This window comes from Ambystoma mexicanum, chromosome 6p (genome assembly GCF_040938575.1).
Source record: "Ambystoma mexicanum isolate Mex_15411 chromosome 6p, UKY_AmexF1_1, whole genome shotgun sequence".
NCBI lineage: Eukaryota > Metazoa > Chordata > Amphibia > Caudata > Ambystomatidae > Ambystoma > Ambystoma mexicanum.
The window spans coordinates 1,423,618,920-1,423,636,573 of record NC_090935.1 but is presented as its reverse complement, the minus strand read 5'-3'; the positions used below and the strand labels follow the sequence as shown (position 1 = coordinate 1,423,636,573).

At 44.7% G+C, this 17,654-nt stretch overlaps 1 protein-coding gene across 2 annotated transcripts in view; it reads left to right on the top strand.

Moving 5' to 3' along the window:
* Nucleotides 1-9,581, top strand: part of ENOPH1 (enolase-phosphatase 1) — a 465,841-nt gene extending 456,260 nt beyond the window's left edge. For both annotated transcript variants that reach the window (XM_069626148.1, XM_069626149.1), the window contains one exon: nucleotides 7,927-9,581. In XM_069626148.1, the coding sequence (XP_069482249.1) occupies nucleotides 7,927-8,060 (134 nt within the window). In that variant the 3' untranslated portion in view covers nucleotides 8,061-9,581. The remainder of the gene's footprint in view (nucleotides 1-7,926) is intronic.
* Nucleotides 9,582-17,654: the final 8,073 nt, after the last annotated feature.

The following is a 17,654-nucleotide window of genomic DNA, read 5'->3' as shown; positions in this document are numbered from 1 at the left end:
ATCTGAGGATGGCTGCCAGGGGAGGGGCTTGGGTAGAGGGCAGTCATTGGCAGGGGGCAGTATGACCCAGAGATCAGTGATTGGTTACTACTAAGAAAGACGGATCAGAAACGAAACTGATACTGATTTCTTTCTTTACCGAGGAGTCCCTGCCTGACAACGGGGAATATTCATGAGCATGTGAATCCATGCCAACCCATGCTGGAGAACAACAGTTACAGGTAAGTAACTTGTTCCTTATAGCTCGTGTTTTCAGTGTGCGACGAGGCAAGGGGTCACTTGGGGGAGACGAGATAACGATCTTACTAGGCCCAGTGACATTGATATCGCGCAAGTGCAGGGCAGAGGAAAGGGGAAAAGTGCTGAGGGGAGGAGGAGCAAGTACAGGGCATAGGATCTAAACATCAGGAAACAAGAAGTGTGGCTAACAGGTGGCAGTGCAAGGTTAAGTGCAGCAAAGCAAGTGATAGTGCAGGTAGGGGGGCTGTAGGGTTACAAATACAGCCCCAAGTGCCGGGTTGCCAGGAGGCAGTGCAGGTGTGCAACTGGGAGGGCAGGGACATGGGCCCGTGTTTCAAAGGGTAGCCAGGTAACCAGTGCAGCGACTCTTGCAAAATTATAAGTTTTTACTTATATTTAACACGGTTCCCTCTTTCCAAGAAGAAAAGGTTTTCTTAACACAACTCCACCATTTCTGTCTTGTTGCTTGATGGTGTCCTTGTTTTTGTTTTTGAGCAGTGGAACCCTCCAGGTTCTCTCTTCACAGTTCCACTTGCTATGTCCATTTGTCGGGGGCTCCCCCAAAGTCCCCAGGGCCTCTGACAGGCTTGCTTTAGCAGGGCCTCTGTGGGGCGTCTGCCCTTTTGGGTTTTGTTGGCTCCCGTAACCCTTGTGGCTTTGCTAGCCTCGAATATTAATGTCTGTTTTTCAGTGCTCTCCAAAGCCCTCTGGCCCTCTGATCGGCTTGCTGTAGATCTGTTTTGGTGGGGCGTCTACCCGCTCAGGTTTTTCTGGCTCTGGTAACCCTTGTGGCTTTGCCAATCTTGAATATTAATGTCCCTCAGTTTCCGATAGGCTTGCTTTAGCAGGGCCTTGGTACAGTGTTTTCTTGGCCCCTGTAACCCTCGTAGCTTCCCCAGCCTCTGTTACCTCTATTCGCCCCTCTCAGCAGGAGTATTTGCTTCCCTTCAGATGGCCATCTCTGCAGCAAATGCACTTCTTTTGCAGACTTCTGGTTTTCTCTGCTGCAATCTGGTCTCTGCATCAGTTAACGAGCGCCAGGCCCTCTACGGCTTCTGTGTGGTCGTGCCGCCGGGAGAGACGGTTGCTTCTCTCTCTCTCTCTCTCTCTCTCTCTCTTTCTCTCTCTCTCTCTCTCTCTCTCTTTCTCTCTTTCTCTCTTTCTCTCTTTCTCTCTTTCTCTCTTTCTCCCTGCAGAGTGAAGAGTTAGCGTATTGTTGTGTTTACGTGGCTTTGTGGGGGACCCTGTACCTGATGAGGGGGATCGAAGCTCCCTTTGGGTTCGACTATTAGGCTAGGTCCTCCCTGTGTCTTGTTCGGTCAGCAATTGTTTAGAAGCATGGTCTGTTGGATGATAGCCCGATCTGGCCCAAATTATATCGTTTCAATATAGGTGCTGGAGATGCCCTTGGTCGGTAGTTCCGCTAGATACATTCTCAAATAGGTAGTATTAGCAAAGATATAAGACCAAATATGCCCTCTGTATGAAGTTTCGCTCAAGGATGTCCCGATGAGTAACATCTGCAAAGATCGGTATCTCCTGGGTGGATCTGGAGGGAGTGATGATCAAGCTCAGCCATTGCTTTGGTACATAAGTGCATGGGTTATGGGGGGGGGGGTGTGTGTGTGTGTGTGTGTGTGTGTGTTTATAATAAAGTGCTGTCAGTGGTAACACATATGACAAAAAGTGGGATACTTCTGTATCACTGTTTGGATGATTGATTATCTCTGATTCTCTCACCTAGCAAGGATGGATCAGTGATTCTCACCTAGCAAGGAGGGATCGGTAAGCGCAACAGGAACTGCTGTTTTAGCTGAGTTTTTTTTTAATCAATAAAGAGAAGTCAAAATTACAATAGTCACTGAGACGACCATTAATCGGGACTTGTCATGAGAGGACATGAACCCCTCACATGGAGTCCGAGGTCTACCAGAGAGCCATACAGAGCCAGTCCTAAAACACTGTTGAATTGAACTTGGTGTGCCGCCATTATGTGGCAGACGTCCTTGGAACCAGTGGGCGGGGCTTATGCCCCTTGTCTATGCTTCCCCATGCCATGCAAATACACACTCTGGGGTGACGAGAGCAGCCCAGATTGGCTATGCAAAGAGGACCAATCCCTAGGAAGGAATATTTAAAGAGGCAGGAAGATGGGATTTCACCAGGTGACGTCGGTGGTGGAGGATGACTAAAACCAGCAGGAACAAGGAAGCAGCAGGGGCATGTGAAGGAGATTGTTTGCGAAGGTGAGATAGTGGTTCTGCTGTGTGGGTTTGCGTGCGTGTGACAAGTGTGTAGAAAAGGTAGTGTAAGGTGTGAGAATGCTGGTACAGAGTGAGAGGGTATTTGAGTAGTGGTGTGGGAGGAGCAGTAGTGAAGTGGTGGAAGTGTAGCGGTGGGGGGGCGAGGAGCGTAGCAGTGGGTTGAGGCGAGGTTTAGCAGAAACATTGGAGGGATGAAGTCTTGGTTGTAGGAATAAGTCAAGGGAGTTGTAGAAAGAGTAGTAGCAAAGAAGTGAGTGGGCATGTTTGATCTAGCCTGAATGCATAAGTAAGTGCAAGGCACTATACAAACTTTAGAACGCTTACAGATTGCTAGGGAAGGGACAGTTAGGAAGTCCCTCTGAGAGTTTAGATATCCTGCTTTTAGTGACACCATCTTTAAAAGAATATTGTGAACAGTATTTTTTTTTCGATCTCTAGAACTAAGCAAGAGTTACAGATGCTTGGATTAGGGAGGAGAGGAGGTTTGTGGCCAGTCCAGAGTGTCGCAGCCCTAGGCCCCTCAAATGAAAATGCAAAACCCTTGAACTGTCCTAAGAATTCAAAGTGTTTTCTGTGACATCCCACATTTAAGCAGATCAGTATAGCTGGCTAAAGGGTGAAGTTGCTGCACTCCATGGCAGTGTGTCTAAGACGAGACAACAGATTGGTGTGAGAATATACAAAAGGATGTTGGGGCCCATGCGCGCAATCTGAATTTATTGTACAATCAGCAATTGGAAGGCAGTTTGGTAGTGTCACAAGGCTGGGAGGTTCAACAGATGACTCAAAACTAGGAATACTATTGCAACAAGGGTTTTTGTTATAGCGCACAAAACCAAGCTTTTTTGAGAAGGGCAGAAATATCAGGTAGGCCCCAAAAAATCCAATCTTTCGCATCAGGCATCTATCCTTCATTCCTTCGCTCTCTCCTTATATGTTCACCTTTCCTTGGCATTTTAACCAAAATCTTACTTGCAGTATTTGGGATTTGCAAGTACCTCTCACTTCTTTCATGAATGTAGCATACCGGCTAGTGTGTCATTCTTGTCCTTGATAATGTGCACCTGGTTCTCTTCCTGGATTTTAGTACCGGTTTTCTCAAGGTCACTCACTAGTGTCCTAGTGCTAAAAGTCTCCTTACCGCCTGGTAATCTAGCTTGGAGCAGTTAGGACCACAGTTTGTCAGGACTGTGATTCTCTGCTTTGTGTCACCTTTTCCAGTGTGAACCCCCTTCTGCCATTTCTTGGCCCTTTTATCTCCTGCCCACCTGTCATTTCACTCTTCTCTGGCTAGAATATGTGCCTCACTTCCTGTGGATTCTCATATACTTTCTCATTGTTAATTATCCACTTTTTTCTGTCTCTCCTTGTTTCCTTATGTAGAGTTCTCTCTGAAACCACATTCCCGGTCTGCTTGGCCCAGTAGTATTTTACACACCCCCTTGCCCCATGTTTTTGTATCTCCTCAGTTTCTCTTTACCCTACTGTGGGTTTTATGGCGCCGCCACCTTTTCTTCTTGGTCTCCTGTCCTTTCCCTCCAGTTTTCCTTCCTGCTCTTTTGTTTTTTTCTGTCATCTAGCTCTTTCTTCCCCAACACCACCTCCTTTTTGCACCACTGTTTGTGCTAATCTCTCCCTCCCTTCTTCCCTCCTTATTACTCCAACACGCAACACTATGCTCCTTCTGCATGCTAGTTAGTCTTCCTCATTGCTCTGTAATGCACTATTCTTCTGATACACATTCCAATGCCTGTGTCCCACGTTTGTGAAATGCCCCTGGTGCTTTCTGTAGAGCAGTGTTTCCCCAGTGGGATCCCCTAATGGTAAAATTATGAACTCTGATGATTGGCCCTGTGATGTTTGCAACTTTAGACGGGCGCATGAAATTCCAATTCATGCCACGGTGCAGGTTCATGGCCCAAACCTTTATTAATGCCAGCCACAGTCTTTGTTTTCACTAATTGTTTTAGTTAGGATTTGTCGCCAGTCGGGGCCCACTCTCTGCTATGTTGCTCCTGAGCAGAGTTCTTCCCATGAGAGCATGGTTCTCCAGACTTCTGATGTCTCAGCCCGTGGACCATAAGGACTGGCAGCAGCAGACCGTTTCTTTGATGGAACCAATTTCTGATTTTTGTATGCTCCTGCTCATGTTCAATTTAGGCTTTTGCTCGTGTTTTTAGTGGCAGGAACAGCAGTATGGTTAGAACAGGTTTTCTGAATGGCAGACTTTGGTTATTTTAGTACATCCTGACAAGCACTCTTTTTACTTCTTTTCTTTTCATTAGAAAGGGGTCAAAGAACTTGAGGCAAGCTTAGGTCTTTGTTTGAGAAATTCAAATAAATACTGGAACGCAAATGTCACCTTTTCTGTCTCCTGATTCTGACCACACTACCCAACCACAAATGGTGTACCAACCCTTTATCCCCTTTTCCCATAGCCATCTTCTGACTGGTCTTCACCTGGAAAATTCATGACTCACCTAATGCCCTCCTTCCCCATATTCATCATCTTTGTACTTTTCACAGAGAAAACTTGGGGCACTGCCACCACACTTCAATCTTGTCTCTCCTACTAATCTCCTACTTGGGGAAACCTATTTGATCTCCCCATTGGACTCTAGAGTGTTCCAATCACTTAGCAGTACAGCCCCCTTCCCAACTGATCACTTTGACACAAAGCACACATGGATACCTGTAAAGGTCATAATTGAAATGTGCAGTACCCCTCATAAACCAGCTACTTTTGCAACCTTTCACACCATTTCTGCTACCTTCTCCCACTCTCATCTCAAACGAAGATGGGCTGCACAGTTGCCTCACAATTAGAAATACCACCTCATCTGTCCGCCCTGACTTTCTCCATTCCTCCTTCGAATGCATTGCTGGACTGGGAACCAAGAGATCCTGGAAATAGTTGGCCCCATATTACACATGTTAGGCAAGCCCAACCCTTTCTCAATGTGAAAAAGTGGAAGTATATTAGGTTACCACAAAAAAGAGGCTCAGGGTGCAGAGGCCTATTGGGAAATCTCCAGGGTTCCCCATAGGCCAGTCCACCCCCGATTACAGTTCAGCTCCTTCAGTCTACCTGCGTCTATCATGTCTATCCACTCACTGGTTACCGTACAAAATCTTGCAGTAAGTTCTGTGCCACCTTCCCTGTGCTTTGCAACGATTGACCTTGTTTTTCTCTCTTCTATGTAAGCTCACCCTCCTGAATTCCTCTATCAATTCCTCTGCCTATGACCACTCCCTTCTATAATTCTCTGCCCAGCTTTTACTATCCGTCCACCAACTTCAATTTCAAATCAGACTTCCTTTCTCCTCCTCCTTTTTGATGTCACCTATTCTCCCAAAGCTATTGCTCCACCACATGCCGACTCTATTGAAAGACCTCTGACTCCAACTCAACATTAGCTTTTTCATTTGACTATTATTCTCCTTCCTCCCTCACTTTCTTGAACCTGCCTTCGTACACCCCAGTGATCAGGCTGCTGAGGGCACCCATGCACTTCACATGTTGATGCTGAAGGTCTAACTTTCCCACTCTCCTTGCCACCCACTTGCTTTCTCCACTGCTTTGGAATTTGCTAAATCCTTGTTACACCAACCTCATCGTGTCTCTTTGCTCCATCCTCACAAGCTTTCATTGACTCTCCAGGCCATGCTGACCCTTTGCCTTTAAAATGAGTAATGGTCTTAATGTTCTCTCTTCCTTCTCCCCATCTCCTCGCTACCCATGATGAACTGGAACAAATTCTTCTGTCATGCAACCGATCCTGTACTCCTATTGACACGGAAGCACCACAGATGAGAAAGGCTCTGGCAGTCAAAACATGCTGTTTTCAGTCCTCTCTCCTTAACTTTTCACTTGAAAATCTTAAATCTTTTTTAAGGTGACCATTTTGCTACCCATCTTGAAGAAACCATCTAGCGATCCCCAACTACAGAGGCAATTATCCCTTTTCTGTTCTTGCTCGCAACTCTAATGTTCTAAGAAGCCTGTTGTTGAACCACAGCACTTCCTACCTGTAAGAAAATACTGTGACCCCCCCCCTTCTTTCCGAATTCTGCCATGGTCACCCGATGGAAATGGCACCCATCCCCAACACTAACTGCTTAACCGTCACTCACCCCTCTACATTTTGGTCAATCCTCATTCTCCTGGATCTGCTCCCTTCAACATTATTAACCACCCTTCTCTTCTGTGCACCTTTTTATCTTGGCCCCCAGGGCAGTGCTTTTGAGTGGATTGCTTCTCCTACCTGTCTGATCAGCCATTTCCAACTCTTGGTACACTGGCACCCTCACCTACCCGAGTAGAGGGGTCCCCAGGGATCGTTGTTAAAACCCCTCCTCTTCACAGTCTACAATGGTTGATAATGTATATGCTCACAACACCCAAATCATCACATTCTTCCTCTCCATCACCTCCGAACTATCCACTCGCTAAATATCTTTCCTCAATCCATTACTGTTCCCAATGACACCTCTGACCATCCTCCAAAGCTCACAAGGTCTAGGTTATTTTTGATGGGGACCTGAAACAAATGCATAATCTGTCCCCGTGTCACCCATTGCGCCACAAAAAAATAATTTCTGTTCTTGTCCTCTGTAGGTCATACTACTGCTCCCGCCGCCTCATGATACTTCCCCTTTATTTGTTCTCTCCCCTTAATAAGTACTGAACTTTGCCACCTGTACTCTCTCGAACCTCCTACATTCTGCTCTCATTGTCACACATCGCCTCAAAGAAAGGGAGATTTGTATGCAACACTGTTCTCTCGTCAAACTCCTACTCTACAAGTGAAATCATGGCCTAGGCGCACGCCTACCTAGCTCGAACTCAGCTACTCTCTGCTTTGCGCTTAATGCACTCCAGCCCTACTCAATTTTGTTAATCACACACCCTGCGCTGCCACCTGCTTCTAATCCTTTACCCTCCTTCCACCCACTTTTATTCTCTCTCCCCTGAAATCAGAAATACAATCAGTATAGAGCGCTTGTAGGTCATGCTAACAAAGTATCTCCTTCCTCTAAAAGGGGTATCATCCCCACCACCCTGTGATGCAGTACCTTACTCCCATGTGTGTTACTGTACATTTATATTGTCAGTCTGTATAGTCCCCGTTTCTTCTTCCCAGTTTTCATCGTCCATCTCCTGGCTATATTTATTCACACTGCAGTACCTCATGATTTTAAGGCACCCTGTAATGGTAATGTTCCGCCTACTGTTACACATGTACAGTGCTTCTCTTCTAAACACTAGATAACTTAAAATACATAAACGCGAACTCTTCATTTTCTTGAGGAGTTTTTGGTATGCATTCTAACTGAAAGTACTTAGTGTGATTTGTTAGGATTAAGCATATGTTGGTTTAAGATTGTGTACTTAAACAGAACATTTTCTTTATTTTCACAGAGGCTAAAGCGGCAGAGGAAGCAGGTGTCCACGTATGTGTGGTAGTGAGACCGGGCAACGCTGATTTGACAGATGATGAAAAATTGCATTATAAGCGAATTGCTTCATTCAAAGAACTTCAATTACCATCCTAACCTCTATGACGTGAACAGATGGGCTGCTCAAGATGCAAAAAAGAAAATCAATATGGACCAAAATAATCTGGGGATCTATATCATTGTGGACATCTCCATGGATCACATCTTGCTAAGCACAAAAGGGAGCCAATGCTGGTTTGATACATTTGGCTCATGCATGTTGGGGCATTCACAAATGTAGTCCAGGCGAAGAAGTTCCTGAGCAAATATTAAACAAGTAGCAGAGTGAAAAGAAACCGTTCCTGAGCTATAGATGGCAGTAAAAGGAAGCTAGAAATGCAAGTAACAAAATGTGTCATCAGCCGTAGCCGACATGCTTTTATAAAATGACAGGCTCAGAATGTTAGAGCTCTAACAAGAACTACCTTAGTTCATAGTCTAATTACAAAATATAACTTTTGGTAATTAACATGCTTCTCTATTCAAATAGAAACCTTGCTATTATAAGCCTTCTAGGGGTCTGCATCGTAGGTGTCAACCAAACGCAGAATTCCTTCCTTGCTGGGGCAGCGTCCACAGTGCACGATCCTAGCACACTACAGCAAACTGTTCAGTGTAGATTTGTACAGTTAGCATACTACAAATAAAAGTAACGACCATGCTAAAGAGGACTGACTTAGCTGTGGTAATTTCGTAACTGCGGTCGCATTTTGCTACAAAGGGTATACAAATGGGCTGGCTAAAAAGGCACAGAAGTCATTTTCTGTTATTGCTGTTCAGGAAGTGTTGCCTTGCTTTTCCTCTTTGGAAGTGAAGTTGCACTAAACTTCTTAGACAATGACAGAGAATATAAGACACTACTGGTTAAATTAGGAAATCGGGTATCGCTGATTTTAAAAAGACTCCACATATGTTAATGCATTATTAGCTTTGCTATGGGAAATATCCCCAGTGGGAATTGCCAAGTGTCTGCATGCATCAAAGCCTTATAATAAACCTGTGTGTAACGCTTTAATAATCTATTTATTGCACTGGCAAAATGTCTGATCTTATTGTGTCCAATATAAAGCTAAAGTAAAATGTGTCTAAAAAATATGTTGTCAATTCTTTGACAGATAATAAGCCTAGAATATGTTAAGTGACGAGGAACACTAGAGCCGCACAAACTCGCCACTTTGTCTGTGTGCGCACATACCCTCCACCATTACACTTACTTTTGATTCTCTGTTCATTCGGCAACTTTTTGGATCAATTTGCTACTGATGCTCAGAACCGCACATCCTACTCTGTTCCTAAATCGTAAATCTCGTTCCACTTGCAGACAGTCTTTCTCTTTAGGAATGTGTATGTATATGTACTATCCCTCTTTTGCTCCTCTGTATGCATTTACATTCTTGAGCCTTTTCTTAATGGACTTGGGGTGCAAGCCATGTAAACGCTTGGTAGCCTGTGATTTAACTGTGTACAGTCTCCATCTTCCTGAAGATATGTCCCCCAGAATTGGCACAAGTTCTCTAGAAGATGTTTCCCAAATAGTTCTGTGTGCCACGTTAAAATAAAATCAAATTTTTGCTTTGACCTACTTTCTCAACTTTGAATCCAGAATTCTTCTAGATAACCTTATTTATTTCGAGTACATCCAATAAGATAATCCTTGGACCTTTCAGTGGGGTTGTTGTGGTGTTCGAGAGACCACTGTAGAGGGAAAAACTCTGTCTATGGGAAGGGAGGCCAGGGCTTAGATTCAATACAAGCAGGAAAGACTTTGTTTGCATAGTATCGAGAGCTAGTATCAGGCAGTTTGGGCATTCTTGGTGATATGCGTTTTGGTGGGGAGGCCACCACCATTGATAACTACAATGTGATGTGCCACAAATCATTTCGTAATGATTTGAGCTTCATTTCGCTGACCCACTTATGAACATTGATTTGTTTGTACTTTGTGACGAGGATGGGTTCTGTTGCATTTGTGTTAAGTTTAAGTTTGGTGTTTAACATACATGCTTGGATGAAGAGAAGGCAGTGGTGATATACATAACATTAGACGTGACCTTGTACACTTGTGCGTCATCTGCGTGCTAATGGTTGGCAGTTTTGTGGTTGTCCAGTCCTCCTCTCAATGGATTAATGTAGATGTTGATGATGACAGTGGACAGGATGGACAACTGGAATATTAGGTCACTAGTCCGTTCTAGTATCTACTGGTGCACATCCTGAAGAGCTGGTGCTGATTTAACAAGGCAGGAGAACTAGTGTGCAACCACATTGTTAAACCTGATTCAAGGAGTCTGTGCAGAGTCACTGGAGTGAGTGGAGTGCGTTTGCCTCTTTGGACCCAACCTGGCGTTTTGAGTATTTTCTTTCTATTGCAAGAAGGCAGCCCCAGGACTCTTGAGCACCTTAACCCACGGAGTGGAGTCGGTGCATAGTCACTGGAGTCACTGGAAGTTCCTGGAAACCACGGAAGCTGGTGCTCGCAATACTAGCACCTGCAAACACCTTCAAAGCGCAAGCGGAAAAGACGGAGACGCGGTTTTTATTACTGCATACCATCTTATTTATAAGCTGGATTGGGAGCCAGGTAGGTGTTTTTGGTGATTCGTTACTTATAGTGATATGACTGCTTTTTTGTTGGTTGGACAGATTCCTCACAGGTGCATGATTGGTAAGTAGTTGGTGAGGTTGCCATGGTTAACATTGCGTTTCCTCAGTAGTGGAAGTATTTACTACATTGTTTGCCTCGCTGAGTGTGAGACGGATTATGCTGAGGGGAGGTGCAAGTACCTTGCCGGGGAGGGATTTAATCATTGTGGGTAGATAGTATGTCATTGGTATAGGAGGTTCTCTTGAGGGTTAAGAAGATATTACTCAGCTCTTCTAATATCTGTACCAAAAGTGAAAAATCAGAGTGGTTGTGTGATCCGATGGGCGCAGTGGTAACTTTCTGGGTGCTGTCGATGTGCAGTCTAATTGTGTTTGTTTTTACCAGTGAGGAACTGGTTTATTGTGTTGCATTTGTTGGAAGACTGTCCAGCCCTGAAATACCCCAAGTTTTTGGTTTAGCATTTGGCAGCCTTTAAAAGGGTTTGCATTTATTGGCTGTGTCTGCTATGAATGTTCTCCATTGGGTACCTTTGGCTGTGGTGATGTGGATTTTGTGCAGGAGCATAGGATTTTAGCATGTGGAGTTCTTTTTAGCCAGATTCTTTTGCGGTTTGCAGATGGTATCTTTGTTGTCAGGGAGGGCCTGAGTTCACCATGGTGAAGGGGACTTCATTTTTTAAGCCGAGGTGTGAGCCAGTCTGCGGCAGTCCTGCAACCAGCCCACATCATTGTGTGAGGAAGTTCGTTTTTTTTTTAAAAACCCCAGAACACCGCGGAGCGGTGAGCGGAGCTGCGAGCCGAGGTGTGAGCCAGTCTGCGGCAGTCCTGCAACCAGCCCACATCATTGTGTGAGGAAGTTCGTTTTTTTTTTAAAAACCCCAGAACCCCGCGGAGCGGTGAGCGGAGCTGCGAGCCGAGGTGTGAGCCAGTCTGCGGCAGTCCTGCAACCAGCCCACATCATTGTGTGAGGAAGTTCGTTTTTTTTTTAAAAACCCCAGAACACCGCGGAGCGGTGAGCGGAGCTGCGAGCCGAGGTGTGAGCCAGTCTGCGGCAGTCCGCTGCAGACGCGCAGCAAGCGTAAAATGGAACCCGAGGTACGGCCAGAAGCACGACCGCTGCTAGTGATCCCACCATCGGAGCGGGAGCGGGAGCCGGCAGGAGTGGACGAGCCTTTGCTGCCTCCCAACATCATCCCGGAAAGGGAACCAACAACACCAACAGAGCACGGGAGAGATGCTCCAGCATCAACTCTGAAACTGACCAGAGGTAAGCCGTCAATGAGGACTCAGTTGAAACCTCAGAAACCCTCACAGACAGGTTTACCGGCACTATGGGCGCAGTCGCTGTTGCCATTGAGTAGGCAAACGACAAAGGAGTATCCACCGGATGCCAACCAACAGCCTTCGGATCTGGTGGCCCACGTAGACCTCGTGTGGCAATCCGGGGGGGTCAATCGAGTACCCCGAGAGTTTCGCTCGGAAAGAGCATTCGCCAATGAGGCTGAGGAGATGGATCAGGTGACGGATGTGAGGACCCAGAGGGAATCAACAGACGAGATAGGCAGCACGCCCGTCCAGCCCGCCTACGCCGCTGCTGGGGGCCCGCATACCGTCTTGACGACGAGAGGTGAGGATGCGTTGGCTATCGGAGGATGGCCAGCATCGGCACCTTCGCGGGGCCACAGCGGTGGAGCGGGGGGGGGTGGTCAGATCGGAGAGGTGGACGGAACTTCGACAAACCCGGAGGGTAAACTGCCTGGGAAAATTACAACAAAGGAACAGGACCTCCATCTTGAGCAAACGGGGGAAGATCCAAAGGGACCCGTAGGACAGAGGCCATCCTGCCAAAAAACTGGTGAAATTGGTGAAACTACAACAAACAAATCTGACTTGGTGCAGAACACACTAAACGTCAAAGCGATGATCCACTCAACTTATAAAGAGCAGATTTCTGATCAAAGCAAATCCGCCAGATCAAAGAGGAGACAACTGGACAGAGAAACTCCAAAAGCCAATAAGAGATCAGGAGAGATAAGCTTCGCGGAATCACTATCAGAAAGTGACGAAGTCTTTATAGACAGTGAAACAACAGGCACAAACAACAGACAAACCGATCAGGAAGACTCAACTAAGGAAACAGACTACGAACAAGTAAAAACAAGCCGTAACCAACAAAAAAAGAAAAAAATGAAATCGAAGAAAAATCAGTCCCCGCGAAAGAAGACCACACCTCAACTAAATAAGAAGACTTTGAAAAATCAAAATCAGAGAAGTAGAGTGGAAGGAAATGCGATAAAAACAAAAAAACTCGCAACCACAAAGCTGCCGGCACCACTATTATTGTGCTCCTTAAAAACCTTCTTTACGCAACAGTACAAACGAAAATTAACAGTGGACTCGGAGGTATCTGACGCAGAAATGTTAGAAGTGTTGCAAGAAACTATGCCAGGGTCGAAAGTAAGAAGAACAGCGGAAACCCCAACAAAGGTCGGAGGGTTGAATAAACATGAAAACAACAGAGAAAGTGTAATAAATAGAAACAAGAACAAAAGTGAAATTAGTGTCACAACCAAGGGTGACACCCAAACTCAGATCAGTAACCTAGAGTCTCCAGGTATAGAGACTCAGTTGGACTGAGAAAACAATTCCTGGGATCCAATGATCATAAAAAAAACAGCTGCAGAAGGGATCAACGGAGGGGAGTCAGAGGCGACTGAAGCACGCCGTATCCATAGCCACCCTGTGAAGGAAAAACAAAATCTATCCCAAACAAACAAAGAAAAAGACATACGGCTGGCGTGGACGCAACCCCACCAGACTGCAGGACTTCAAACCTCCCCAGAGACTGAAACAAGCGACGAAGTCATAAATCAAGACCTGAGAGCAACCGGGCAGAGCCAACAAGTAACAGATCAGGCTAACATCTCTCAAATGGACTGCCTGGGTCCTCAGACTTGGGAGACGCCAAAAAAAACAGAAAAACCACAGTCATCACAAAAAAATCGACGGTTAAGCGACATTGCCATGGCTATTCATAAAGATTCTTCAACCAAAAAACCGGACATGACCACAATCATGTCGGCAATGTCTATTGTTCTAACACCTTTTTGCAAGCTATATGAAGCACTAAAAGAAGAAATCCAGGACAACACAGCAATGCTCTCTAACATGATAGCAAAAATGGCTCATGTAGAAAGCTATATAACAGCAGTAGAAGCACAAAAAAGTATTCAAGAGATCCTGTGGGAAAATAAAATCGAGACTCTAGAAAGGAAAATCGAACTGCTGGAGAAACAAAAAAATAACCCGCAAACAACACAAGACTTAAAAGGGGACAAGCATGTGGTAGACAAATTTAAAAAATTAGATTATGAGAGGAATGGCCTGGAGGTCATTACAGAGAAGAGCTCAGTAATTCCACCATCGACTCAAAATAAATCAGCTATACCGAGAGCTTCACATACATTCTCATCGGAGGCTAGAGCAAAACCACCATATTTAGCCAAAAGTCCAAACAAAACAGAGATGAAAAAAGATGACATCCAAACTCTTGACGCCCAGTCCCCTCAGACGCCCTCAGATCGGAGATCACCTAGGACGGTGGAAGAATTCATTTTAGATTCAGCATTGATGAATATATCACAACATGACAAACAAATCCAAACTACCATGAAGTCACAGGAGTTAACAGCTGCCACGATAGACAAGCTAAAGAATGATGAAACAAGCATCAAAGAAGGAGAAAGATCGCTGAGTAATGATGAAGAAACGTGGGTGCTTGTGAAGCGAAGGGAAAAATTGCCCGAAAAAAGAGATGTTAGCGATTATAACAGTAAAAGTCAGAAAGACAACAAAGCATCACCACAAAGAGTGAGGCGAAGAAGCAGAAGTACCCCGAGAAAACAAGCTCAAGTGAGGGGAAATGGGAAAACGACAACAGAAGAAAGAGGCAAAACCCGATTGTTCAAACTTGAGCAACAAGTCATCAAAGAAGACTATTTAATTCTAAACAGGCCAACGGTTCTGCAGATCCTGAAAAAATCGAAAACGCTCAGGGACCTCAGAACAAAGGACCTAGACTTGGTCGAACCGTACCACAGGGGTAAGACAGCAAAAGCATTTTTACATGTAAAAGCGGAGAGTATAATGCACCTGGACAAATCAGTGTTTGAAGAGCTGAAAGATATGGGCTTCTACTTGTGAGAGCTAACACACCCACAGCGGGAAGAGCGAAGCAGAAATCCAACAAAAATGAACGATCAGAGCTCACATTACCATTCAAAAACTGAAAGGCTGTATTCTCATAAGCGATGGAACGAAAAGAGGGACATCAAGCACGTTCGTGAAGACCCAAAATATAGCCGAAGAAATGGGCCGCTGAATTGGGAGGGGGCCTCCAAGTGGGGAAACAGCAAATCACGTTTGAGTAGCCTCCAAGAAAGCAGTAGTGACCCACAGGAACGGAGACCTACCAATAGAAGCAGAGAAAATGAGAAATCCACACAACAAATCAAACATTCCGGAGGAGAAATAATGGCTCAAAAGAGTTTACCTAAAACACAAGAATCAAGATCGCCGAGAGGACCGTGGGATTGGTTTACATCCACCTGGTCAAAGAAATCACAAAAATAGCAACAAATAGGACGGAGTCCCGAGACTTTGTCGTCGGCCCCAACCCTAGAGGAACGGCCCGAACAAAACCACTACAAGGTAGGCTCATGGAACACCAGAGGGCATAATCATTTAACAGTACCGGGGGATGTAAATCTGGGCTCACTTGATATAATATGCCTTCAAGAGACGTGGCTACTTGAGAAACCCTCGCTGGACGGATTCTGCTTGGAAACATCTGCTGCAATTAGAGGTCCTTTAGGAAGACCATCGTCTGGCTTGCTCACAGCCATCAAAAACGGATTAGGACTGGAACCTCCAAAGAAATGGAGTGAAGCATACGAAATGCTGGTGACCCTTTCCACATGGTCTCCCCCCATGGAAAAGGGTAATGGCACCACAAGAAACACCCTAGCAATTATAAATTGCTATTGGAACCCCCAGCGGACAACAACAAAGGCTTTCTGTGCAAGAATGAGTGCGACTATTGATCAGCTCTACGAAGATTTCGATGATATCGAGATCATGATATGCGGCGACTTAAACGCCAATTGCAATGAAGAAATAGAGAGAACAGAAACAACTGCAACACAAGAACGGGGAAAAGCCTGGATGAAAGTAACAAGCTATAGAAACTTACAAAACATAGCGACACTCTTCCCAAATCAACTGAATATCCCGACTTGGGAAAGGGGAGAATCAAAAGCAACCCTAGATTACATCTTTGTATCATCTGGACTGGCAGCGAACATAGTGAGCTTTAAAGTGCTGAAAACGAACAACAGCGACCATAACTTACTTATTTGTAAGTGGAATGGCCGGAGACCAACTAAAGTGGTATATAAAGCCACACTTGAAACAAATGTGCAACAAACCCGTCTACGTATAACGGAGGCAAATATTCAACAAATAAAATCAGCATGGGATAAAAAAGCAAGAGCAAATCAACAAACAAAAACAATTGAGAAACCGGATTATCTATCACTTCTAATACCATACCGGAAACCAATAGTCGCTAGAAAGAAGCCTGTTCCACAGGCCGCACACGCATACAACAAAGAACTTGTAGAACAAAGGAAACTAGGGCGGCAACTAAAAAGAAAGGCAAAAAAAACAAATCAGGCACAAGACTGGCTAAACTGGAAATTGGAAGCAAAAAGATACACTGCCTGGAGAAAACAAACAAAAGCAACACAATACCAGTTGGACGCAGAAGAAATGATGAACAAACTGATCACCAATAAATCTAGCGACTTCTGGTTTTTAATTAAAAAAAGTAACACATCACACAACTTAACACCAACAAATGCAGTATCAGAAACAAAATGGATGGAGTACATTTCGAATGAATTTGAGGAACCTCAGAAACTGACAAAAGTTCTGAAACCTGTAACAAACACGACTTGGGTGTCGATAGCCAATGTGGAGGACATTGAAAAAAAAATAAGAAGCTTGAAATCATCTAGAGCACCCGGCCCGGACGGATTGACAAACACCATCCTAAAAGAATTCCCAAAAGACTGGGCAAAAGTGATTGGAAAGATTTTCGAGATCTGTGAACAATCCCATCAAATTCCAGATACTTGGTTAAAAGCAGTCATCGTCCCAATCTATAAGAAAGGTAGCCGGGAGGACCCCGCTAATTATAGACCGATTGCTTTATTAGACATTCTGGGAAAGATCTTTTCATCCCTCATCCTGGACCATCTGAGGATATGGGAAAGGTCATCAAAATCGAAAGACATATTACAAACAGGCTTCCAGAAAAACGGAACGACAGCAATCAACATTCTGATAATAAACATTTTCAAAGCAAAAATCAAAGAAGGAGCACCAAAAATATATCTGGCCTTTGTGGACATGTCAAAAGCATTCGACAAAGTGGACAGAAACATGCTTTGGGGAAAATTGAATGGGTGGGGATGCCCAAGATCACTGTTAGATCCACTAATCGCCCTGCACTCAAATACAACGGTAAGAGTGAAATTAAACCAACAGGGAATTCTCTCGGAGGAAATTCAAGTAAAAAGAGGCGTAAAACAGGGTTGTCCTCTTGCGCCCGCACTTTTTATCGCCTTTCTGGGAGATTTGCAATACTCGGAAAATGAGATCAGAACGTTCCCTCCGAAACTAGGGAAAACTCCTATTCCCCGTCTCCTATACGCGGACGACGTGATTCTCATCGACCAGACCAAAGTGGGTTTACAACGGAAATTAACAAACTTGAAAAAATACACAGATGAAAACCTTCTGGAGATAAATAGAAATAAAACAAAAATCATGATCCTTGAGAAACATAGAAAGAACCTAACAACCAAGGAGGCATGGTATCTGGATGACATAAAAATTGAAAAAGTAAAAAATATCAGATATCTAGGGTTTGAAATAGACAATACAACAACAGACAAAGCTATGCAAACAGTACTCTGGGACAAA